The sequence below is a fragment of the Musa acuminata genome, chromosome BXJ1-6, assembly GCF_036884655.1.
Source record: "Musa acuminata AAA Group cultivar baxijiao chromosome BXJ1-6, Cavendish_Baxijiao_AAA, whole genome shotgun sequence".
Lineage (NCBI taxonomy): Eukaryota > Viridiplantae > Streptophyta > Magnoliopsida > Zingiberales > Musaceae > Musa > Musa acuminata.
In genome coordinates, this window is record NC_088332.1 from 41651452 (window position 1) to 41676229 (window position 24778).

The 24778-nt window shown below is 37.8% G+C and overlaps 5 protein-coding genes and 1 non-coding gene across 11 annotated transcripts; 2 read left to right on the plus strand and 4 right to left on the minus strand.

Moving 5' to 3' along the window:
- Positions 1 to 261: 261 nt before the first annotated feature.
- LOC135677851 (TATA-box-binding protein-like) lies at positions 262 to 4999 on the minus strand. 2 transcript variants are annotated; one of them, XM_065190259.1, is made up of 10 exons: positions 4833 to 4999; positions 4434 to 4646; positions 3584 to 3671; positions 2587 to 2658; positions 1851 to 1901; positions 1696 to 1740; positions 1511 to 1603; positions 1062 to 1163; positions 911 to 984; positions 262 to 498 (listed from the first exon to the last, which is right to left on the minus strand). In XM_065190259.1, coding segments are annotated over exons 2-10 (597 nt in total). In that variant the 5' UTR covers positions 4505 to 4646; positions 4833 to 4999; the 3' UTR covers positions 262 to 497. The 2 variants fall into 2 exon arrangements, with proteins under 2 accessions (XP_065046331.1, XP_065046332.1); XM_065190260.1 differs by lacking the exon at positions 1511 to 1603.
- LOC135586138 (pentatricopeptide repeat-containing protein At2g13600-like) lies at positions 4776 to 6307 on the plus strand. The gene is made up of 3 exons (XM_065189913.1): positions 4776 to 4856; positions 5408 to 6045; positions 6166 to 6307. The coding sequence occupies exons 1-3, from the start codon at positions 4776 to 4778 to the stop codon at positions 6305 to 6307; spliced, it is 861 nt and encodes a 286-aa protein (XP_065045985.1).
- On the minus strand, positions 5299 to 5369 carry TRNAG-GCC (transfer RNA glycine (anticodon GCC)). Its single transcript has one exon. It is a non-coding gene; the product is annotated as a tRNA-Gly (tRNA).
- LOC103989857 (pentatricopeptide repeat-containing protein At3g26782, mitochondrial) lies at positions 5466 to 7859 on the plus strand. 2 transcript variants are annotated; one of them, XM_018827475.2, is made up of 2 exons: positions 5466 to 6045; positions 6166 to 7859. In XM_018827475.2, exon 2 carries the CDS (start codon positions 6335 to 6337, stop codon positions 7250 to 7252), a length of 918 nt encoding a protein of 305 aa, XP_018683020.2. In that variant the 5' UTR covers positions 5466 to 6045; positions 6166 to 6334; the 3' UTR covers positions 7253 to 7859. The 2 variants fall into 2 exon arrangements, with proteins under 2 accessions (XP_018683020.2, XP_018683021.2); XM_018827476.2 differs by having other exon boundaries at positions 5472 to 6073.
- Positions 7860 to 8301: 442 nt separating this feature from the next.
- Positions 8302 to 17690, minus strand: LOC135581244 (probable zinc metalloprotease EGY1, chloroplastic). 4 transcript variants are annotated; one of them, XM_065188919.1, is made up of 10 exons: positions 17083 to 17687; positions 14950 to 15414; positions 14723 to 14863; positions 13847 to 13948; positions 10918 to 11129; positions 10058 to 10108; positions 9908 to 9977; positions 9258 to 9326; positions 8754 to 8804; positions 8302 to 8659 (listed from the first exon to the last, which is right to left on the minus strand). In XM_065188919.1, the coding sequence occupies exons 1-10, from the start codon at positions 17398 to 17400 to the stop codon at positions 8501 to 8503; spliced, it is 1638 nt and encodes a 545-aa protein (XP_065044991.1). In that variant the 5' UTR covers positions 17401 to 17687; the 3' UTR covers positions 8302 to 8500. The 4 variants fall into 4 exon arrangements, with proteins under 4 accessions (XP_065044991.1, XP_065044992.1, XP_065044993.1 ...); XM_065188920.1 differs by lacking the exon at positions 10058 to 10108 and having other exon boundaries at positions 17083 to 17689; XM_065188921.1 differs by lacking the exon at positions 9258 to 9326 and having other exon boundaries at positions 17083 to 17689.
- A 343-nt stretch (positions 17691 to 18033) lies between these two features.
- LOC103989858 (plant cysteine oxidase 2-like) lies at positions 18034 to 20627 on the minus strand. Its single transcript, XM_009408804.3, has 5 exons — positions 20136 to 20627; positions 19561 to 19679; positions 19162 to 19300; positions 18882 to 19070; positions 18034 to 18332 (listed from the first exon to the last, which is right to left on the minus strand). The coding sequence occupies exons 1-5, from the start codon at positions 20365 to 20367 to the stop codon at positions 18220 to 18222; spliced, it is 792 nt and encodes a 263-aa protein (XP_009407079.3). The 5' UTR covers positions 20368 to 20627; the 3' UTR covers positions 18034 to 18219.
- Positions 20628 to 24778: the final 4151 nt, after the last annotated feature.

Consider the following 24778-nt stretch of genomic DNA (forward strand, 5'->3'; position numbering starts at 1 on the left):
GGAAAGGGAAAATAAGAAGAGAAGATGGGAAGGCCGTAATTTAAGAATTTTATTATTTTTCAGATATTTAGAAAATTTTAATTATTTTTTAAATCTATCGGCATGTACCGACATACAACATATCGATCGACACAAGAGTGCAGTCCTCATTATAAATCGTGCTTTTTGCTATAATTTGTGTAAAAGTAGAAGAACAATCCAAAAGTTAGTATATATTTTTGCATCACATATTTAAGAATTATGAATTCCCCAAACAACATGTTCTATATGAAAAGCTGCATCCTTGATTGATCACAATTTCCATAATAAAGTTGTGTGCCCTCACTGTTCAACAAATTGTTCAGCAAAATAATAAAGGCAGGAGCCTCACACAGGGTTTTCTCTTCATGCATTCATCATTTATTGGTTTCAAAGGATGTAATTTATCTATATAAGTTTGATGATATATAGCAACTATCAAGAAAACCATCCCAGCTTGCTCCAAATTCCTGATAACATCTGCATACAGGAAGCAAATTGAAAGAAAAAGAAATTAGTCTTTAGAGTTCTTAGTAAACATTTCGTAAACTAAAATGACAATAGAAAGCTAATGATGATGACTGTTCAATCAGTGGATCAACAGTAAGTTGTAGGTCACAAGTAGAAAATGAAGGATGATATTCTGTTCAATTTCACAATATGTGGCAGTTGAAAGTTCAAAAGATTTCAAATGCAAAGCCTCAGTGCAGCTCACAGGATTCTCAACAGATCATTCTGATCTAGGCAGCGGCTATGAGTCCTCTGTTGTGAAGATTCTAAGTGAGACTAAGTTTTTGTATGCAGTCTAATGCATTAAAACAACAAAATGTTGCAATGCCAGCTTGCATCAGATTACATAATTTTTTATTGAAGTGAGCATACAAATACATACCATTGCTGGATTTTCCTGAATTCTGTAAGGACTGGATAGATATTCTCAAACGCAGCATGTGTGTCATCTTCCGACTGAATTGGATTAAGGATGACGAATAAATAATAGATACCAATGACATGCATTCGAGTTAAAGCTTTGAGCACATCACCTTAGCCCCAGTGAGAATAATCTTGCCGGAAGCAAAAATGAGAAGTACCATCCTTGATTGTCTCATCCGATATATCAGACCAGGAAAGATCTCTGGTTCATACTGTTAGAGGTAACATTCATGCAGCTGCTTTTAGGAATACAAGCCCACAAAAGAAGGATATGTATAATTGCAGTAAGGAAGCAACTTTGATGTTTCATCAAATTTAAGCATAACGCAAGTGAATGAAGTTTATTCTAATGAAGGCAGTAAAATTCCTCATATGATCTGAGCATAGAGTAGCTGAGATTCCAACTATTACCTAAGCTTACAATACAAATGCTACCACTGAATTCTAACTATTAAACAATTTGATAAAGTAAAAAAGGAAATAAGGGAAACAGGAAATCATGTGGACATGCAACTATTGGGTAAATTATTCTTGAGCATGTAGAAGAACAAAAACTTACACTACAGAAGGCATCATGAGAATAGGAAAGGCCCTCAAGCCTTATGGGAAACTTGATGTCACATGAACTAAGCATATTCTGGATTTTAAAATCCTACATATTGCAAGACAAATTAGACAGAAAAAGCAGAAAAAGTTGAAAAACTAATAAAGAGAGCATGCAGGAAGGCAGAAAGCATCAAGAACCTTGAATTTGGCTGGGAAGCCAAGCTTCTGGACAATACGAGCAAACTGAAGGCCAGAAAATATGAGACTTAATGAACACAGTCAAACTTTACTTGAAAAGCAGGGTACAAATACGTATAGAAAATTACAGGAAACCTCTTAATTTTGTAGTATACCTTCCGTGCTGCGAGCTTCGATTGCTGCTCACTCTTTGCTCCAGTACAAACCTGACAGAAGAGGCAAGTTCAGTGTCGTTCTCATTATGGATGACAAGAAAAGCTCATGCCTTTGGAGTTCCATTCACCAAAAAAAGAAAACACCTAGGTGACAATCTCAAAGAACTTCACAATAAACTTTATGGTCATGTATTACAGCTAAAGGTAGAATTCATTGTTTGTCATTGGAAATACTAAATCCTGATTCTTTTACAAGGTCATAAACCTTTAGATGTTCAAGGTTTTGCAAGGTAATAAGCCTTAACATACTAAAAGCTATAAAACATAAAGCAGAAGCCATAAATAGGAAAAAGAAGAACTCTGACTTTCAAATGTCATTCATTTACAGAGGTGGTCCAATGCCTGAACAAAACCAAAAGAAACTTGCTATTTTCAACAGGTTCAACAGCAATTAATACCCTGAAACCAGGTAGCCCACTTAATGGTCTGACCTTGAGCTGATAGTAATTCTGTCGGTAGGTATTATAACCTTATGTCCCCACCAAATTAAAGACTGAAACCAGGTACACAGATTTTTTATAAAGATTGAGCATTGTATTGCCAATGAAAATAAATTATGAAAGTAATTCTATTGGCATTTTAAATAAGTCAAGGTGAAATGATACGGGTGATAAACACTGAAATCAAAAGACAAAAATTATGTAGAGATCATATGTGCAAAGCAAGTTCCACTTACCATTTGTCCAGATGCGAACATCAATGCTGTGGTTTTTGGTTCTCGTATTCTCATTATGATTGCAGCAAAACGCTACATACATCAGAAAGAAAAAAGAGATGCAATGTAATCAACAAACAAGATGCCGAAGTAATGTTATGTAATACTTATTTTACACACACACGCACACACACAATATATAATATTGACTTAAAAACATATACAAAAGCACTATTGTGTTAAAACTGAAGATATGGACCAAAGAGTTACATAACATGTACACTATAGTTTAATTTTTTTCCTTCATTTTGCTCGACTCCATCAGGTGTAGTGAATGCCAAAATAACTGAAAAGCTTGAAACTTGTAAACTATTCAAGGAACTTGATTATTTAACTTAATCTATATAATAGTTCTTAACATGTCCCACCCATAAATTCAACAGAAACTAGCCTATAAGGTTATCCTCAAACAGCTGGGTCTTTTAACCATATGTTTAGGAACTTGCATTTTTGGCAAATTGGCCTCCTTAACCAGAAATTAATCAAAATGTTCTTGCTCTGCATAGTTGCACTAACACTTTCTCATGTGTGGATCTGGTAGAGATCGCATCCTGCTACCAATGCATTATGTTTAAATGGTGAGACCCAGGCTGTTTAAGTGGGTCGAGCAGTGTTGACAACAAGTTTATTATGTTATCCTTTCTAACCAAAGCTTGTTTCATGAAGCTGGAGAACAAATTTAACTTTGACAGCATTGCCTTCAACATCAATTTGTGTATTAATTTTAATAATAACACAAATGAGACATGCCTCAGGATAGGAAAACTGAGATTGATAGGCTAAATCAGAAGGAAAAAAAGAACATTTAATAGTATCCACCTATTTCGGCATTTCTTTAGTAGACATAAAAAAATGATCCAATCGCACATTATAAAGCACATAGTAAAGCAATCACGAAAAATACAAAACCAGAAAGTAAGAATGCTACATGATCCAAAAGCAATCTTCTTTTCTGTACCTTGGGATTGTACTCTGAATTACGGGCTAGTAGAGCTATGGTCTTAAGATCCAACTTACAATCCATGTTTACTGTTGAAACAACATTCCTGTGAGTTCAACCAAAAAAAGCATATAAGCACAACACATAAACATCCCGTAACGTATTCCAGACAAAAAAAAATCTATGGCAATAAAAATGTATCATAAATTCTTGCAATATTCAATTAAAAGTAGAGATAGAATCAATACTTAAAGCTTCATCTATGGACAATGTTATCTGCCAGAAAATATCATCCTATGTCTCATTTGTATGCACTAAATTCTTTGATGTCTTTTTTATCGTTTTAATCATTAGATGTCTGTCCCAAACAACAGCAATCTCCAACAGCTGGTCCCAATTGCAGATTGTAACAATGCTTAAGAGTCATGTTAACCACATAGAACAGAGAAAATTGGTAAGACCTTTAACTCTGTATAAACCCTAGGACTTCAGAAGAAAAATGAGACCTGAAGTGACTGACATATTAACAATTCCTCATCTCATTTTGACAGAAGCTGAGCAAACATTCTGGTCTTAACTGAGAGGAACATGGTGAATTTACATATCCATACACTATAGTAGTGTCCTGGATATATGAGAATACTAATTCAACAATTGCAACCAATACTATATGAGTTGTCCAAACAATATTTTCCTGATGGTGGTTGTTAAAACAAATTTCGTAAAACAAAACAAATGTGCTGCCTTATACATGTAACTCATGATTCATAATTTTCAGGTAGAGCATAAATCTTGCAAGCAAGTCTTCAATGCAAAGCAAAGAAACTTTTTTTTCCTCTCCAGCTAAAGGTGAAAGAGATGAACTTACTGGATAGTGAAAACAACTCCAGATGGATGCCTGGAAAGTAGCTGCTTCCCCTGCGAACCCTGATCGGCCATATCCACTGCTTCGAAAATCCCTCCTTTTCCCCAGTAAAAAGATCAGAATAACTTCTCCAAAATAAGACGATATATGTGCTTCAAATCCCACGAACAGACCATAGATTTCTGATTAATGTATACCTTTTTGCCCTCTTCAAACCTAATCCGATCGATATTTATAATGAGTTTTCTTCTAGCTCAAATTAGAAACGCAGAGAACTCAACAGTTTTTTTCTTTTTTTTTTAAAGGAAAAAATAACAGTTTAAGATCTAATTGTAAACGGTTGCAATGAAGGAGATTAAGAAAAATGCAAAAACTGATATTTCATACGATCAGAGGCACAACCCAGCAAGAAAGCAGAGCAGAAAGGTAGCGGGAGAAGGATCTACTGGTGCTTCCAATCATGACACCAAACTCGGCGCTTCCTGGGCAAAATCTACAGTTCCGAGAGTGCTCGGGGGCCAGACATCGATCCATTCGAGGGAGAAACGCGAGTAGAGAGGGGTTGTGTGTAAGCAGTATTTCGAAAGCAGGCATTTTTATGCTGAGGGAATGAGATCCTTCCATAGTCAACCATTAAGTATGTAAGCTGCCCTTAGAAAGTCAAACCATAGAAAAAGAGGCCCTTTTTTTTACTAAAAAAATATTTATTTATTACTAAAAATATATAATATTTTCCAAGGAAATTCCAATTTTTTTTATTATGAGGATGAAAGAAAATAATGCAATCCCTTCCATTTTTCTTTTTACTTCTATATGGTAGATCTAATTTTCGCTTCGATATTTCTTTTTAATTCGTAAAAAATTCATCTGCACCAGCCGGGAATCGAACCCGGGTCTGTACCGTGGCAGGGTACTATTCTACCACTAGACCACTGGTGCTTCTTGTTGTAATGTGACATAAGCACATCCTATTTCAGTATATAGATTGCAGCACTAAGCTACCAAGTCCGACTAAAGCAATTGTAATCTCCTCAGCCACAGACCATGAAAGCAAGCAAAAGGTCGAACACAAGTCGCAAGAATCGAGGCTGAGCAAAACGCACCCTCTCTCAAACCACCACCTCCTCCCCCGACTCCATCACCACGCACCGCTGCCTCATGACGGCTTCAAGTCTCTTCTTTCCCTCCTCCGCCGCTCCTCCTCTTTCGTCCTCCCCCAACTCCACGCAAGAATCCTCGAGTCCCGCCTCGCCCACGCCTACCTCGCGTCCGATGACCTGCCCCCCGCCGGTCTTCCTCTGGAACGAGACCATCAAAGGGTGCTCCGACGCTTCTGGGAGGCCGTTGACGTGTGCGACCGGATGCTCGTGCGCGGCGTGCGGCCGAACGAGTTCACCTTCACCTTCGTCCTCCCGGCCTGCGCCGGTGTGCGGTCAGCCTCCGAGGGCCGTAGGGCCCACGGCAACGTGCTGAGCTTCAGGTGCGGCTCCAACGTCTTCGTCGCAACCGCGCTCGTCGATATGTATGGGAAGTGTGGTGACGTACGCGTGGCGAGGAAGGTGTTTGACGGAATGCCCGTGCGAGGTACCGCGAGCTTTAACGCTCTGATTGTTGGGTGAGCTATGGCTTCTTTTGCTGCCCTTGTAAGAATTCACCGGAAAAAGTCTCGTTTTTATATTATCTTGTGGTGCAATTTATTTAACTATCTGATATAATTGGATCCTTTGTCTATCAGGTACGTGTTGAACGGTGAATATAAGCAAGCGATATCCATATTCAACCAAATGCAAGAATCCGCAGTCCAATTCGATGCGATGACCGTGGTCGGTGTGTTGCAGGCTTGTTCCTATCTCGGTGCCCTGCAACGAGGAAGATAGGCTCAGAAACAAGTCCTGCGGGCCAGCATGGAGATCACTGTTCACTTGGGCGCAGCTCTGATAAACACGTATGCTCGGTGCGGTAGCATTAAAGAATCTCGAAGGGTGTTCGATGGAATACCTGAGAGAGATTTGATCAGTTGGACTGCCATCATTTGTGGATATGGGATGCATAGACTAGTTGAAGATGCGGAGCTTCTCTTTAGGTCCGATGGTGTCACCTTCATGGGGCTTTTGATGGGATTCAGCCATAAAGGACTGGTTCAAAAGGGTCAACAATACTATCGCAGAATGATCCAACAGTATGGTTTTAAGTCTACTCTGGAGCACCACAGTTCCATGGTTGATAAGCTTGGTCGAGCAGGTAGACTGGATGAGGCTGAGGAGTTCATTGGAAACATGGACGTGGAGCCTGATGCAAGTGTTTGGGGTGGCCTTCTTAATGCCTGCAAAATTTACGGGAATGTTGACATTGGTGAGCGAGTCATCAAACAGATTCTGAGGATCGACCCTGGCTATGCAGGTTGGTACGTCCTGATGTCTAAGATCTATGTGTTTGCGAGATGTTGGGATGGTGTTGCGAGGATGAGGCTTCTGATGAAGGAGAATAGGATATCAAAGCCTCATGGATGGAGTTCGATCGAGATTGGAGGTCAAATGCACACCTTCCTTGCGTTCGATAGGTGGCACCCTAGGTCGAACGAGATATACATGTTTCTCAAGGACCTCAAAAAGAGGATGCTTATCGAGCATTATGTGCCGGAGATAAAACATGTGGTAAGCAAATTGGATGAGGAACACAAGGAAGACATGCTCCGTGGCCATAGCGAGCGATTAGCCATTGCATTTGGGATCTTAGGCACAGGAGATGGTGAAGTGGTGAGGGTGATTAAGAACTTGAGAGTGTGTGTAGATTGCCACACCGCCACCCAAGTTCGTAAGTAAGATTGTCAAGCGGGAGATTGTCGGCAGAGATGCAAAAAGATTCCATCATTTTAAAGATGGTGCTTGCTCCTGTGGTGACTATTGGTGAGAGTGGCATTCCCAGGTTGTATCAGGGTATCCGGCGGTCGACCTCTGTCTCTCTCTCATGCAGACTCTTCCTGGTTGCAGCCTTTCCATCTCTAAAATATACCTGGTTTGATGGTGCAAGAACTCTTGCTGAGCTGAGATTTTCTACAGAATTTGATGTCTGAGAGACCGCATTAGGAAGTTTCATTATTTTCTCATCATCCACACAAGTGCAAAGGAACTGAAATAACATGATCCCACATGTTGCTAGTTTCTTGACCAGAATTCTTCAAAGGGTTTTTAGAAAGTAAATCATGAGAAAGTAAACATGATCCCACGTTATTTTCTCATCATCCACACAAGTGCAAAGGCTATGCTTGAAGTGAGGTTTTGGTGTGTATTCGTTAAGCATTTGCTGTAAGCTAAATTCTTTTGTTTTTGTTCTCCTTGTGCATGTATATGGCTATGATGTACATGAGATTGAAGAGACAAAGGCTCTTCCTCTTCCTATAATAATTATCTGAAATTTTATCGTTCTTGATGATTAAAGGATTTTTTTTTGAAAATTTTCATTATTTTAGGTGTTTTGGGTTGGCGTGTCTCTTTGTTTTTCTCTCTGAGTGTCTCTACTTTCTCTATATCCCAAATTGTCCCTAACATGAAAGATTAAAAATACATTTGACCGTTGTATTGGATCAGTTCATAAAGAAAATTGATCCTGGCAAAATATTTTCATACACACATACATACATTCATATATAAAGAACTTCTAACAATAATCAGCATTGGTTTATTTGTTCTAAAAGAATAAATATAAAATATTCCAAATATTTTAAAATATTAAAGGATATTAAGCAATTAACTCACAAGTTAAGTAAATTAACTACAATAACATATATGCAAGTTTTCAGATTCTAAATAACTTCATGTGTGCGTGCGTATACGCAATGTCTTTTTATACTTTGATCGTGACCAACAGAATATTCAAGCAAAAAAAGTCATGCTTTTGATTGCTAAAATTATATTTTTGGCTTATGAAAGTGAATACAAATTGCGAAAAAGGAGATACAAAGGTTGAAACGAGAAAGATTGGCATTACACGATATAAATAGTGTCAAAAAAAAAAACCACCTCATTTGTGTGTGAAATTGATTTTAGCCAAAAATTGGAGTTACAATTACCTCAAAACGAAGTCACAAGTCCTATGCCGAGCTCCTCTGCTAGCTCGTCCCACAATGGGAGGAGAGTCAATACAACAAGAATAATGGCGATCGTTACCGCTGTTCTCCTCCATGTTCCAACTTCCGACACATCATTCAAGCAAGGCTTCTCTGACGCCCTCTGTATTCAAGTGCACAATTTGCTAAGGAGAATTAGGGATGACAAAAATGGAGATGAGAGAAGGAACAAAAACATCATCCTCTATAAATCCCACCTGGCATATTAGAACGTACAAGCCCCAAGGAAGTGAAAGTGGTCCACCAAGCTACAAAAGAGAAGATCAGAATCAAGTTAGATGCATGATTTAGTCTAATTATATGAATGCCTTCAACAGAATTCATTCAGCATTATATGATTTCATTCTATTATATTCTTGATACTCTTCACAGTCAGGTGGAATTTGAATTAATTGGGGATATATATTTATAAACATGAGTTGGATGAGTTTTAAACACTATCTTTTGTCTTGGTGATATCTTATTATTAGTATTTTTATCAGTGTCATTGCATCTCTAAAAGATTAGGCCAATAAATGAGAAATGATCTATTGATTTACATTCTTAACAAGGATGATTCAAAATCCTTACAAAGATAGTTGAGAAGGTCAAACAGAGTGCAGCTATTCTACTGAACCAGATAAAAACCATAAGATAGCTCAAGGCTACAAGAACACATCGACAACTGAAAAATGATTAAAGGAAAATGACAAGAATCATACCACACCGAGACCAAGCAAGGAGTATGTGGCCAAGCCAAAGCCAAACAATGTGTTTTTACCAAATGCACCCTGTAAGAGATGTTGTGAAGTTATGCCACCAAGGGAGAGAGAAAAATGCAGTTTCTAGAAAATCACACAACATAGAGTAAGAGAAGACACAACTGAAAAATGGACTGTATCAAACTTTTACAATGGAACAAATGCAAACAAGACAATCCAAGCAGCTGACAATCAAAATGGCCCACCAAATAGAAATGTAATACAAACACGAAATCATCTAATGGTGGATAAATTAAAAAGAACCATATCTTGACATGGGCAAAGTAACAAATGCCACAAATAGAGTTCAGATTTGAAGATAGTAAGAGTTCACTCATGTCCTATAAAATCCTTAATATGTTTCAAAGCTCCAAGTGGCTTCCCAATCCTCCAAATTTGTGAACAAGTCTCTAGGGTTGAAGCATTCTCAACATACAGAGATATATAGAACAAGTACTCAGAACCAACTTAAAGTGAGAAGAAATGGAGCACCTCTTATATACTAATGAAGCTGTTATTAATTGTATATATTTTAGGCATTCCAGATTTTATTTATTACTTCCCGTGTCACATTCTATACTGTTTCTTGGCTTGAAGATGACAACTTATACCTGTATAGCTCTTCCACCATCAAGGCAGCCCACAGGAAGCATATTGAAAGCTGAAGTAGTCAAACCACACCTTTAATACCCGAACAAAGGATTAGTACCCACAAATATCTATGATGAAAGACAGTAAATGAAAATTGTAGGATGCTTCACCAGCCAGCAATTACGAGGGGGTGGATTGAAACATTAGCGGCATGCATAGCTCTGTAAACTCATAGTAGATATATGTTAGTTATATACTGACATTGTAGAGCAAAGAAGATAATCCATAAGAGAAAAACAACTTCATTTTTTGTTAAACCTGACTCTCTGAACTTGGACTAGTTAAATGACATTTTAGAAATTCATTTAGAAAGGCAAATAAAGAAAGAAACTGCTACAATACACCTCTGTGATTATAGAGAACTCTAGCTACTCATAAGGCTGTAGGTATTAAGTACCTTAGAGAACAGTCAGGCAGTTTCTAATTATGTTAGTGACCACATTCAAACTGGCATCAAATCAAGAAGAAACAACAGAGAGGGGGAGGTGGGCAGGGAGGGGAACAAAGGCAAGAGGCCCGCCTCAATAAAATTAGATATGTTAACAATGTTTCAAGGTCCAAACATGGTACCTTTTCCTTTGACCTCTTCCATACGAAACAGGGGACCAAACAATAGCCTAACCCTGGTTGGACCAAGAGGCACCATTTAATGGAGTCTTGGGATGAACAGAAGCAAAAAGATATGTTAAAGAAGCAAACAACTAACAACCAGAAAAAAACTGTGCAGTCATGGCAGCAATCGGGTAGATTAAGAGATGACACAAAAAGAGAATAGGAATTCACGGTGACCCAATCAATTATGTAACAATATGTGCACTGTAGGTGGGTGAAAAAAAATTCAATTCAGGGCATGCTTTCATAAGAGATACTTTTAAGAAGGTCATTCTGCATTCTGTAACCAACTTAACCACTATCTTTTCTTTTTCTATAAAGATAAGATTGCATCAAGATCAAAAAGGAAAAAGCTTACGTGTAACCAAGAGTGGCTCTGCTGATGAGTCCAAGAAGCAGTGAGCCCTGAAATAGCATACTAGGGACTTGCACCAGATCTCCTGCTGCAGCATTATTTGAGGACAACAACAAGCCAACAAAAAACATTGAAAAGGAAAGTGCAGCACCGGCCAATGGACCCGCCATTGAGATGTCAACCTTTGTCCTTCGATCAGGAAGAATAGATTTGAACTACAGGAGTTAATAGTGATATATGAGCAATATGAGATCAACCTATTTCATTACATGCTATATATAAAGTTAGAAACAAAGCTAGGTGTAAATATAACATTGCCGCACAATGAAAGAAGAAACTACAAAAGTGTGACATGAATTATTAGCAATCCTTATTGTTCTGAAAGTAATTTTCACTTGAATTACTGTAAACACTGAGAATACGAAGACTAAACCAGTAAATTTAGGCCATATTGGTTGAAAATCATGACTAAACCAGAATCTCTGACACCATTTGATGGAGGACAATTAGCAAAACAGCAGCTTTGGTACATTTTGTTGAAACTTAGGCCATAAACACACAATTAAACCAAAAAAATACAGCTGTGCATATTTTTTGTTCATCATCAAGGAAACTTGTTGAAACACAAAAAAAAAACTGCACTGCAACAATAGTTTGGATAAGGACAGGCTAACGCAGGTTACTAGGGCCTTGTAGAAGGCTAAATAGTGAGATTTCAGGTTAAACAAAGTCCACATTATGGTATTTTAAAGTCTAAAAGGCAGTTTGCTACTTCACAACTTCAAATGGAAAAACACTTGGACCAGTGTAATCTGTGGATTGTATAGTCTCACATATGGGCTACAGTTTGGATAGGAAAACAAGACGAAAAGCCCCTCAAGGAAGCAGCCACCATTTAGGCCCATTAAGTGAACGCTCCACAAATAAGCCCCTCAACTAACTATGATCGTAAAACATTCCCTTTGGTTTATAGAATGACATATGACTCGAAACTAGACATAAACTGCACCTAAAAAAAAAGCTATGAATACAGAATCAAAACCTGCACTAAAAGGAATCTAGTTATGACCTAAAAAGCTTGAGTTTATTAATGTCATTATGCTTTTGCGTCATATCTACATATATACAAGTCAAAGAAGCAATGCAAGAGGCAAACTAATGTCAGTGAGCAGAAGTACTTATACAGCAATAAGCTGCTAGCATGTGCATACTCATTAACAAGAGGCAATGCAGGAGGCAAACTAATGTCAGTGAACAAACAATAAACTTGTTATGTTAATTAACACTACAGATTGAGATTCCTTACAGAGGAAAACCAAGTAATCTCACTTGGAATATTCAGATACTGAGTGAAAAAAAGGAACCGAAGCAGTGTCACCAATATTTGGGATGTCCATAAGAGAACTCTTAAACCAAACTATTGGATAATAGGTCCTTGGCTTTCTTAGATACATAGCACCAACATTCAGAAAAAATATAAATTCTCTCCTCCAGGCCTAATAAACTAAAGCAGTGTCAATGGGAAACAGTTCTAACAAGTAATACTATGTTTTGATGACAAACAAGTACCAACCTTCATTGATGAATCTAAAAATATGAACTTTTCTATGTTGATGGACTTATGATAATTTCAGTTCCCAAACAGGATAGATACTAAGAGGAAAGATCTGAACACCAGTAATGTTCAAGTTCTTGAGGTATGAAAAAAAAAACACATTTTGATTCCTGATACTTTAGAGTTTAAACGTTCGTATCCCTTCATATGTGACTTCATTATCTTCTTTTCTTCTCAAATAAATATGGTACTACAATAATAACAATAAAACTGTAAGTTCAAACTATTTGGGGTCAGCTACATAGATCTTTTGCCGTCATTGAGATCGATAAAAAGTCATATGTTTAGTTAAGTTCAGATTACTTAGATCTTTCTTTATAGTTTCTATTAAAATCTTTTTAGGTCTTCCTCTGCCTCTCCTCATACCACTAACATTAATCATTTCACTTCTTTTGACTACGGCATTCGAAGATCTCCTAGGCACATGCTCATACTATTTTAAACGATTTTCTCTCATTTTATCTTCTATTGAAGCGATACTTAGTTATTCACGAATAAAAATAATTCTTATATGAAACACATTAATGGAGGAAAATATTGATAAAAATTAAGAATATTGTAGTATAATCATTGGAAAGCAACCCCACTTTTAATTGAGTACACCAAATTTACTAATAGGAGGAGCTTTAAGAATTCCACATATAGCAATAAAGCTCGAAGGAAATATAAAGATGCAAAGTAGTTTGGGCAAGATATGCTTAAAAGACTGAAGAAGTCATGATAATGAAATTGAAGAGTTATCATGAAATGCCATAGGCAAAGCAGAAAACAAGCTGGACTCATAAAGCTGGAGATTTTTTAGCCGGATGAATATATGAAAACCAAGTAGGTCATGCTTCGACGTCAACAATTAAGACCTAGAGTCAGGATCAGTCCATTATCCAGAGTTTTGAGCAAAAATAAAAAGGAATAAGAGAATGAAAGCTTGTTCAACATGTTTATGGGTAAATATGAACCAAGTTTTATGTATACTACAATAGAGTTTGAAAAGGATTTTGTGGAAAATACCTTTCGGTATGTAGTGGTGATTGTCTATAAGAAGATGGAAACACTTGCAGTTCTAACCTTTTTATTAAGAAGGATTATACATGATTATCACCTTGAATATTTGATTAATATTTCTAAACCACCATAATACAAGAAACACCCAGATAACTAATATAGACATCTTAGGAGTCCGAAGCACGTAAACAGTAACTAGTTTACAGATACAACATAACTAGAACTTTCTTGATAATATATATAATTTTGAGAAACAAATTTAGAAATCCACAACACAATTTATTATGATTCCTTCAAAATGTTGATTATGCCCACCTGAGTAATTGCTCCAAAGCTGCCAAGGGTAATGTTCGGAATCAAGAAAGGAATCCCCAATTTCACTTTCTTTGGAAATGCCGCTAAAAAATGTCCAACCTCCTGCAGAGGATAATTTAATCAGCATAAGTACAATTATCCTAACATGAAGTTTAAGAGATATGCCATTTAAACATGAAAATGACTAAAGATGCATTCAAATTGCACAATAGAGAAAGAAGAATTTTCTATTCAAGCTTTCCATGGTTTTTGGTATGACAAAACACAACGTAAACCACAAACCTCATAAGCTAGAAATATGATAAGAATATAGGCTGAAAAAAGTGCAGTTTTCTCTATAGTTCAATGAAACCTAACAGAATAACAAAACATGATCACTACCTCCAGTAGCAATGCAAGTAAGACTGAACACTTCCAGCCACATACAAATCAACAACACATGCTTGTGCTGTAAAAAGCTCATCTGAGCAAACACCACAGAGCATAACTTTCATAGTGTTCAGAGACTCCTATGAGTAGATACATTCACATCCTGTTCTTCAGGCAGTTGTCATTATAACAAATATAATAATAATAACAAATAATTAGTTTATTTTGATATTTGAATCAGGGAATCACCGTTATATGTATGTTTATGTACAAGCTCAACTTATGATCCTCAAGTTCCCAAGAGATAATACACAATTATTGACATTGTGAACAAAACACAAACAGCTGCATTTTGTTGAAAGAAAATATGGTAGTGTAATATGTTACTCTCCTGATCTCTTCAATTAATCAACAATCATCACAATAGAATGATTAAAAAGTAATAAAGTTGATAATTTTCTTTCGGAATGAAATAATACTTAATCGCATGTGGGAAACTTTAGTTACATGAAATAGCTGAACACCAAGGACACCATATGCCAGCGGTAAAGCAGAATCCACAAAGGGGTACAGAAGCTGCATATCAGGTGGTTCAGTAGCATTTGGATCGGTAAAGTACTTGACTACCTCGGGTGGAAGAGTGTTTATCTGTGCAACGCAACACTTGGGATAGTGATGCTCCAAAAGTTGATAAAAAAAGAACCTCACACATAAGTGCTCGAACTTTAATGTACCTGAGAGGCAATTCCTAGCTCTACACAGGAGCCAATAGTTAGCACAAAGAGAAGGAGAGCAATAACATATTGCCATAGTGTAGTGGGTCCTGGCTCAGAAACTTCTTTCCGCAGCAATCCAAAACTTACACGTGGCCCACCACGTGGGTCTAGTCCTTCCGAGTTGGGCTCCTCTACCATAAATAGATTGTACTTGTCCCCAGTAACTTCATGGAGGTGCCGCTGAAGTTTGGCAAAAACATTTTCTCTTTTTCCCCGCAGGTTGCCAAGAAACAGGATACCTTCCCCAAGGTCCCCAAATGGTTCCTCTCTGGTGACCCAAAAAGTTGAGTAGCCAAAAAGTTTTTCTTTAATGAGCTTCACATCAGATGGATCCACCTTCTCTGGTCCAAGCAGTTCCAGAAGCTTGAAAGAATCAACTTGAAAGCTACTATAAACTTGTTCTCCCGAGGATATACTAGGTGTCTGGAAAGAAATCAAGAATAAATAAATATCAAAAAGCCAAAAGCAACAAGAAAACAATCATACATTCCGAGAAAACTTACGTAGAAAAGAAATTACAAATTACCCATCTATGTCATCTATAGAATTAGCATTAGGATAGCTAACGTGAAGCATGGATCAATCATAGTTCCACAAATTACAGCAGTGTCATCTTTAGGTCACAATTGTGAGTTCACCCCAGGTGTATAGAGTTTTAATGTACTACGACCAGTAAGGATCTTCCAAAAAATATCGACCAAAGACATTCCAAGTATCTTTAACTAGCTAAGGATGTTGATAGCCACATGCCATCTCCCTAATCCAAAGGTACATTGTGTCAGGACTCATAAAGAACAACTCAAGATAACCTCCATCTAATCTTAGTGACTAGTCTGTGAAACAGTGAGACCTACAGAAAGCGTATTCTCAGAAGTCAAAATCATAGTGTGCCCTGTTACTATGTGTTGTACATATATATCCTGCATTTGAGAAGTCTCTGAGTCTAACATTATGGACCTTTCAGACAACAAGCATCTGGCTTAATAATGTGGTCTCTCTTCCCCGATAATAGTCATACCATATGATGTGTAAATACGACTGGATAGATAGAGAAGTAACACTCCATTGTATGAACACATTATCTGTGTCTTGTGCTTACTTGGTAAATTATACTTCTAATATAAACTGTAGAAGACCATGTACGACTAAAGCCAGAAACTGTCAAGGTTTGGTGGAGTAGTCAAAATTGTATCAATAAACCCATTGTCCTTGCTACCATGAAAATTTGAAACTAAACTGCAAAAGTGATTTTCGGGCAATAGCTATTGCATCAAATGTTTAATAGTATTGTCCTGTAGCTCAATATAACAGGCACAGTATCTTCGTTAATATACCACTATGTATCTAATTCATATATTAAAAGAGTGCTATAGTTACTGTATTTTTTTAGTCTGCCATAAGAGATTTCATATTAAATGTCAGGTTCCAAAATAGTTCACAATCATGGTTAACCAACAGCAAAGAGAGGCATACAGAATTTTGATTCTGACTAAGCACTGCTCTAGAATGGCACATATCATTTACAGGAATTAGCTAAGGGCTACCTATAAATTTAGACTACAAACAGCATTAACAAAAAGAAAATACCTTTAATATGCTTTGAAATATATACAATCTAGCATCTTGCACTAAGCATCATTCATTTCTCCTTTTCTTTTATATGATTCAAATTTATAAATTTCAACAACTAATTAATATCCTATTTTTCTAGTGCATTTTAGCCCTTTGCTAATAGACCTCCCAAAAAAAACATGGCCAGTTTAAGGCATTACAATGATTCACTTTACCTACATTTTAGTCGATATAATTCAAAAAAAAATTGAATGATAAATGTAATGCTGCGATGGAAAATAATGATAACCAAAAGGGTTATCCATGCATCTTCTAAAATTTAAAAATGAAAATGTACTTTAATGTAGATTGATGCTTGATAAATCACGTTTGCGTTTGAAAAAAATATATCATCGTCCAAAGTGATAAACTAATTGGTCAAAAGACCATTTGAAAAAAGAAGAAACATTTCAATCAACTTATTTGGCTTATTTATCGCATAAGTCAATGAGAATCGAAGAAACAGTGAAACTGGTGTACCCTAGAAGGAAACGAAGTCTGGGTCGGCTCCGAGTTCAGGTCCTCGTCGGCAGCAATCTGCTCCACTTCTTCAGTCGACTTACTACTCGGCCCCTTCTCTTCACCGCCGCCATCATTCCCATTTATAGAGAAGCACATAATCCCATCAAAGCGCCTCCTAATTCTCCACTCTTGTACTCTCTTCTTGCACAAAAAGCACAGCTCTCCCGGACTCACCCGCTCCATAACCGAATACCTCTCTCTGCATCTCCCGCCGGGGGCTAACTGGCGGGGCCGCAAGCTCGGATTGAAGAAACAAGAGCTCGGCAGGGTTCCCATGGATGCTCCAATTCCTCCGAAGCGGACGACGACGAAGACCTACGAATCAGCAAGACGGGAGATCGGGGGGGTGGGAAGCGCTCATTGGATGACGAATTCGAGGGATTTGGGGGTTCCGAATTGCTAGGGTTTCGTCAGGGTTTCCGGATTCGCTTCGAATTCTTGTGGGTCGCAGAGGATGAGGATGAGGAGACTGGAGCAGCTCGAAGCCCGTCCAAATCGTGATTCCCCCGCTGCAGCGATACGTCCAGGGAGATCAAGATAGGGGTCGGAAAGAGTTCTGTGAGATCTTCCATCACCGTCCATGTAGTCGATGCACGTGTCTTCCGCAACCTATATACACACGTGGAAGTCTTTGATTGGTCGACTGGTTTTGGTTTGGGCTCTGCTGGCCAGTATCTCAGGATTTTTGTGTGCGTTGCCATCACGTGAAACTTATTTTTGTTCTCAGAAAAATCACAAATAATATAGTTTTGTGGCTTACAGAAATAGAATTACACATACAAAATATTCCTCCCAGAATAAATTATTTTCATACTTTTTCCTCTAAATTAAAGTTAGAGGCTAAATGTTATACTTAATATTAATCCCCTTCTATTAATTATTACCTATATTATTTCTACAATCATGTATCAAATCTTTTGCAAGGAGTTCATAAGCACCGATAGAAACAGGGAAAAAATTATGATATCAACCCAAAAACAATTATAACTTTACACATCAGACACACATGGAAAACCACCAAAGAGAAGGAAAAGCAGAGTCAATGTCATGGCTGATCTAAATGGGATTCTTGCCTAAAACTTGTTAGAACTGGAGTCAACCATCGATGACTTGTGGGCCGAGATATTCCACACCATCCATCTTCAAATCCTCTGAAATATCGATTTCTTCCAACCATCCCAGACAATGATCCTCGACTCCATTTTCATCTGAAAAGTGTTCACCAAACTCGGTCAGTGAATGAACAGAAATTATTGGCTCGTGAATCATCAAACTAAGAACTACTTTTATATGTAGTTTTTGTTGAAGTAAATGGTTCTAACATATTCAAACTGCTAATCCAGCAGTATTCTTGATGTCTCATAGCTAGGAATAGGATGCCACTCTTCTTCACCAAGAAGATTATAAATACATTGATAACAAATGATAGCTCTGAATAAAGTCAGTATTACGGCACCATGCAGCCAAAGTAGCACACGGTTTTCGGTATTTTATAGAGAAGCTATCTGGTATCCTATCTAATATAATGGACTGATGCAAAAGGAAGGGATTCAATGGGCTACATAGAGACAACTACTAAATTCATAAATGTCTCTCCAGGATGAAGTTTAATTTCATTATGAATCTACCTAATTGCTTGGCAATACTAATCATGGAAGTAAGGAGCAACTATGAAGCATATCAGAAGAAACAAACACGGAGTATACGACATGGATACAAGGCAGAAAGACTCGAGGCAACACATGGAAACTGCTTACCGGGATAGTCGCGATAGTATGTAATGTCACGGTCGTCTTCTCTCGAGTAAGGGGGTCCTAGAACGTCGAGCACAGCGCACGGTGTGATGGCTGTGAAGGAATGGATGTTACCTCCAGTTGTTGGATAAAGAATTGAAGTGTCGCAAGGAGCGGTGAAATCAGAATCCACTACCAACTTTGCCGGTCTCACTGCAACACATAGCTTACATTATAAGCCAATGAACTGAAAGATATGTGACATGAAAGAAATCAGAGAGAGAGAGAGAGAGAGAGAGCTCACACTTAGCTGAGGGTGTAGAATCAAGCCAGTCATAAGATCTTATATGCATCGACCCCAGGAGCAGTTTGCTGAAGACAGTCATCCCAGGGTGGTCATGAAGAGGAATCACTGCAGATGGGGGCAAGAAGAATATACACATCTGCAAAGGAAAAGAAACATTTTCAACAAGAGTGTGTTAAGCAATTATGTTCATTCTATCAATATTTAAGGCTCCAATCAATGCTTCCATTCAATCCTAATATCTAAGGTTGCTAATATAAATTTTACCATCATATCAAGACGACCTCAAGGCACAGTTCTTGCAAATTAAACGTTCTAACAAACGTTTCTTGCTTAGGATACAATTTTCAAGTAAGCAAAGCATGTCTCTGGTAACAATTCTATTTTCTCAAGTCTTACCGAAAAGTTTCGGCACTTGTATATCGTGGAATATGTGATCCTTGCTCCTTTGGAAGAACTTTTGGCCTTAAAGAAGAGTACATCTGTGCTTAGGCCGACATCTTCTGGTCTCATTTTATCTGGAGATAAAACATCAGAAGGTTAGTATATATAGCTGATCTCAGGTAAGAGAGAGCAGTGTGTCACAAGATTATGCATTTCACGAATAAGCCCGTAAATTAGCATATATTACTTGATCAAGGAATAGTGTGATTCGACCAAAAATCCAGCCCCATGGATCTCATCCATGAAGCAAAAAATGACTCGATGCCAGAACAACCGGAGTCTGGATTCAGAAGAAAGCAAAAGCAAAGCCCTATGTATTAAGCCAAACAAATACACAGTGAGATTGGACTGCAGATGTAAGCAAAACAGAGCACGGCAAGATGCTGTAGGTATCACTACAGATTGGTAAAAGAACAATTAGTCACAGATCGAATCTATTGACAAGACTCGTCTTAAACGAAACCGAGCAGTTCGATCGAAACGAATTCGCTCAAAGCGATCCAAAGAGGAGGGTTCCCGGAGGAGGATACCTAAGAGAAGCTGCAGCATTTGGACGTCGGCCGGCTCGGGCACCGTGCCGGGACCCTTGAACACCGTCTTGCAGGCCAAGAACAGCCGCTGGATCGCGGTGGAGGTGGCCTGCACCCGCCGCCGTGTCCGCCTGCTACACCCGCGCTTCCTCACCAGTCTCCCTGCATTCCTCTTCGCTCCCACCGCTCGCTTCTCCTCCTCCCCATTTCTCGTCTCTACTTGCACTTTCATCCGTACCGCGGAAACTCTCTCCAAGACGCAATTTTTCGCACTCAGCGCTTCGACTCCGACACCGCGACCCCCCAAGATTCCAACTTTATCGGCTCCGACGATCCAATATCGCAGGAAAAACGAGAAAATGCCGTTCTTGGAGCGATTAATCTCAGAACAAGGATCGCAGCGGAAAAAATATATAGAATTTTGGCGAGAGGAAGGGGGAGGCAAGGAGCGGACATATAAACGTGGGAAGGGAACAGCAAAACCGCGGGCCACTGAAGGAGAAAACCGGACTCCGAGGCATGAAGGGAGAGCAATAGCCCTATAGGTTGGCGAAGGGAAGGCGATTTAACTATACCGCTTGTTTTCCACTCCTCTCTTCGCGACTCCGCCCATGTTGTTGTTGGCTTCCCCTCCTTCCCGATACAGCATTAAAATTACCGAAACGCCCGTGACGCGAGTAACTCTACGGAAATCCAGCAATTGTCCACAGAAACTGATGACGTTCTGACCCGATTTAAGCCATGACCCAAGACACCGCACCGCCTTGCAAAAGCAGCCCCCTCTTTGCCGTGACTCCGTATCGCACTCGGTGCATTCGTTACACAAGTTGTTTGCTTTGTCGTCGCACGTGTAGGTAGTTCCTGGCGTCCACTTATGTTTTGCGGCCACTTTGTCAAACACATCATCGAGCTCAACTTTGCTCGTGTCTCGCGGTGTTCGATAAAATGAGTGATGTACTACTAAACATAGCATCGTCAGGTCATTTGATGATAGTCATCCAATCGTTCTTATCGTACACTAATGATAATAAAAAGCTTAATAATATTCCGCATGTACAAACATACATTTCAAGTTCTTAACCAACATAGGGACAAAAAAATGTCATGTCCAATCTACCGTTTGCAAAGCGATCCTGCGAGATGATTGGTGGTTGGGAGGTCGCACAAGTAACCGCCACGTGTGATGTTAGGGAGGCGAGTCAACACTCGCACGACTCGATCGAAGTGGGGGCCCACCTCAACCTGCTGCGGTGGGGACGGCGTGGTTTCCATCAAATCTGCGGTCGTGCGGTGTTGCCACCCCGAGTTTGGGCGCCGCACGCCGCCGCTGGAAGTCGGAGGACCGACGAGACACCATGGAAGCAGTTCCACTCTTCCACCGTTAGTGCACGTGACGGTAACGATCGGAGTACCACCACGTGGCGTAAAACCCATTCCTATGGCGACGCGTCCGGCAACAGGAGTTGTCGGGACACGTGGGGAGCTCGTGTTGAACGCTGTGGTCACGATCCAACCACGTGATTTGGACCCACAGTAACCCACGAAGGAACTCGAAAACTGCATGTAGAGTTACGTGGAGGACAAAATAGCATGCACCAAAAACTGTGAGCTGTAGACGTGGATAACGTGGGAGGTGCCGATCTGGCACAGTCACGTGATCTTTTAAAACACACATGCATCGTACGTAATTATTTTTTTATTACTGATTTTTTTTTTAAAGGTATAAATAGGAAGGCCTACAAAATTAGTAAAAATATTAGTACCAATTATTCCCATGAGGATGATTTAGATGCAACTATGATCTTTTTTTTTTATGTTTATCTTTTTTTTATGTTTATCACAGATAGATCTTATATGCAAGATAAAACCTTTCTGATACTTAAATTAGTAAATGATCTCAAAGAACTTGATAAGTATCGAGTCTATTAAAATTTAATGATAATTTAATCATGATGACGTACCTAAGTATCTATAGGATAATGGTGATCATGGAATTCAAAGAAGTTGATATGTATTAGAATTATTAAGTGTATCCTTTCAATTGTGAATTCATTGAATCTGGAAATCACTAAATTTCAATTACAGCTTTTCACTTCCCTACTATGTTACCTACTTTGTGGATTGAGTACTTTATTATTATTATTATATGTATATATATATATATATATATATATATATATTAAATTGCTTGATATTAATGATAATTAACAATGATTAGTCTGAATTTTTTTAGTGGATGTTAATGGAAGGAACACAAGTAAGGGACTTTAATATGTCAAAAGACTTATGTGTTATATAAAAATCTAAAAGAGAAAATTTGTTCTCTTTCAAGATTATAGCCCTTTTTCATCTATAAACCATGAAACAAAATTATAAATTATTATATTAACTACAAGGGCTTCTTTCAAAAGAGAGTGCCCCGACTGGGGATAATAATAAAATGGTAGGGGTCATAATTGATATGGCTCCAAGCATCATCTTTTTGTTTTTAGTTTGAGGACTAAGATTACCTATTTTTGTATCTATAATCATTTTTCTTTCACTTGATCTAATAGATTTCGATAGAAATTGTGAGACACAGGAGTTCCATAAGCACAGGCAAAGTTTGGCATTCTTGCAGACTCACACCATATACATTATATCTCACCATCAGGCAAACACTTCCCTGTGTTGCTCATGGGAAGCAATTGTTTGTAGATAGTCGGAGGGGAAGAAGTGGTTTGAATGGCTTTTGCAGCTCAACAATCTTGTGGAGGACAGAGTGGTTTATAGTCCTGCAGTTGTTTTTGGCAATACTGTGTGTCAATGTGTCGTCGGAAAGATGATAGGATTCCTCCATCCCTGGCTGTATCCGTAGTTGCAAGTTGATGCCTGCAGTAGACTTTGGCAGTCTTGTGCTGCGAGTCACATGTTCAAGGAGAAAGTAGCCTCCTTATTGATGTTAGCTGTTGGCCACAAGCCCTTGTTTCTGGTCATTTATGTCTTGCTAAGAACTCTTAATATGTAATACACATACAAAAGGTAAGAGAAAATATAAATATTTATCCTCTATGACTATCATCTTAACGTGTCAAGGCATAAATACACTATCTACATGATTAGAAAAAAATTAAAGATTATTACTCATGTATTTAGAGATAAAAATAGTGCAAGCTAATCGATTAGCGACTTATGCTCGTAACACCAAATCATCTCGGAGGATCGAAGATTAACCTTCTTAGTTTCTTTATTCACTTTGTTGTAATGCAAAAGTATACTTTTTCATTCAGATTATTAAAATTTAGTTTTTTATTTTAAAAATAAAATAAATATATAATGAAGAAAATAAAAAAAATACTAAAAATTAAAAAAAGAGACTCTTTGGCTGTTAAGTGGGGATATCCAAAATACAAATAAACTATATTCAATATAATCAATAATGTTACAAACTTAATATTTTGGGAAATGACTTTATTGAATTATGATATTCTCTAGTGTACCAGTTGGATCACACTTGAAAAGTGACAAACCAATTAGCAAAAAAATAATAGTATATAAATAATAATTAAATAAAATATGAAATAAAAAAAAAAGAAAAGATACAAGATCTATATTAACAATTTGCTCTAATAGCATGATAAATATTGTGATTGGATGATCATTAATTGTAAAACTTTAAGTGGTCATGAAAGACCTCAAGCTATATTAAACTCTAACGAAGGCATCTCACATACTAAATACAATCTATTTAACATCATATTCTATTGAAACGAAAGACAAATGATATGTTGTTTCCGATTGTTCATCATGGAGACAAGTTTGTTGCCATGGCAAAGTAGCCCACATCACGTTTGTAAGTGTTCGATGAGAGAAATTTTTATATAATCCACCAAATTATTCACGTATATTATTTAGAGAAACATGGTTTTATATTATGATTAATTATAAATTTCTTATAGGATAGTATTCTTAAAAAAAACTTTTTGTTTTGGGTTTTTTCGAGAAATACTTTTGTTTTCGATTTTCGTAAATAGTACTTTTATTTTCTATAATCTTGTAAATACTTTTTGTTGTCATTCGTCACCATCAGGAGACCCTTATTACCTTCGTCCCATCGTAAGGCTCCTGCTCTTTTTCTGCATTCTCTCCCTCTAACTGCTTCGGATCCGACTCCTCTACCACCGGCTCCCCATCAAGATAGTAGTTATGTCTCCACTATCATAAACAAGAGCAGTACTACCATCATTGATAAGCTTTATCGTGCAAAAGATATAACAACGAGAGAGACAATGAAAAAGTAGATAGAATTAAGGGAGAGAAGAAGAATGACACGAGACTTGTGAATAGAGCGGAAAAGAGAGGCGAGGGCAGTGAAAACTACAACAACGAGTTTTATTTAAGAAAACAAAAGACACATTAAAAAAAAACCAAAATAGAGTTTCCTTTAAAAAAATTACTCGTCCATTATATATATATATATATATATATATATATATATATATATATATATATATATATATATTATGCGCCATCTTAAACTAAAAGTAAACCATAAAGTTTGTCACTAAGAGCAACTTTGCAAGGGAAATGGAAAAAAAGGAAATTTTGTCATAAATTTTAATTGTTACAGAGAAAAGTTCTATAATAAAATATATTATTTTCCC

Coding starts and splice junctions, on each gene's coding strand:
- LOC135586138 (XM_065189913.1), top strand. CDS start 4,776: ATGAAGGAGATTAAGAAAAATGCAAAAACTGATATTTCATACGATCAG. Junction 4,857..5,407: donor CAAGAAAGCAGAGCAGAAAG/GTAGCGGGAGAA, acceptor ATCCTATTTCAG/TATATAGATTGCAGCACTAA. Junction 6,046..6,165: donor TTTAACGCTCTGATTGTTGG/GTGAGCTATGGC, acceptor TTTGTCTATCAG/GTACGTGTTGAACGGTGAAT.
- LOC103989858 (XM_009408804.3), bottom strand. CDS start 20,367: ATGAAAGTGCAAGTAGAGACGAGAAATGGGGAGGAGGAGAAGCGAGCG. Junction 19,680..20,135: donor AATGCTGCAGCTTCTCTTAG/GTATCCTCCTCC, acceptor TTTTATCTCCAG/ATAAAATGAGACCAGAAGAT. Junction 18,333..18,881: donor ATACTATCGCGACTATCCCG/GTAAGCAGTTTC, acceptor AACACTTTTCAG/ATGAAAATGGAGTCGAGGAT.
- LOC103989857 (XM_018827475.2), top strand. CDS start 6,335: ATGGAGATCACTGTTCACTTGGGCGCAGCTCTGATAAACACGTATGCT.
- LOC135677851 (XM_065190259.1), bottom strand. CDS start 4,504: ATGGCCGATCAGGGTTCGCAGGGGAAGCAGCTACTTTCCAGGCATCCA. Junction 1,902..2,586: donor TGTTCGCATCTGGACAAATG/GTAAGTGGAACT, acceptor CTCTTCTGTCAG/GTTTGTACTGGAGCAAAGAG. Junction 985..1,061: donor TTATTCTCACTGGGGCTAAG/GTGATGTGCTCA, acceptor AATCCAATTCAG/TCGGAAGATGACACACATGC.
- LOC135581244 (XM_065188919.1), bottom strand. CDS start 17,400: ATGGGAACCCTGCCGAGCTCTTGTTTCTTCAATCCGAGCTTGCGGCCC. Junction 15,415..17,082: donor AGACTTCGTTTCCTTCTAGG/GTACACCAGTTT, acceptor ATTTCTTTCCAG/ACACCTAGTATATCCTCGGG. Junction 8,805..9,257: donor CCTTGCTTGGTCTCGGTGTG/GTATGATTCTTG, acceptor TCTCTTTTGTAG/CTTGGTGGACCACTTTCACT.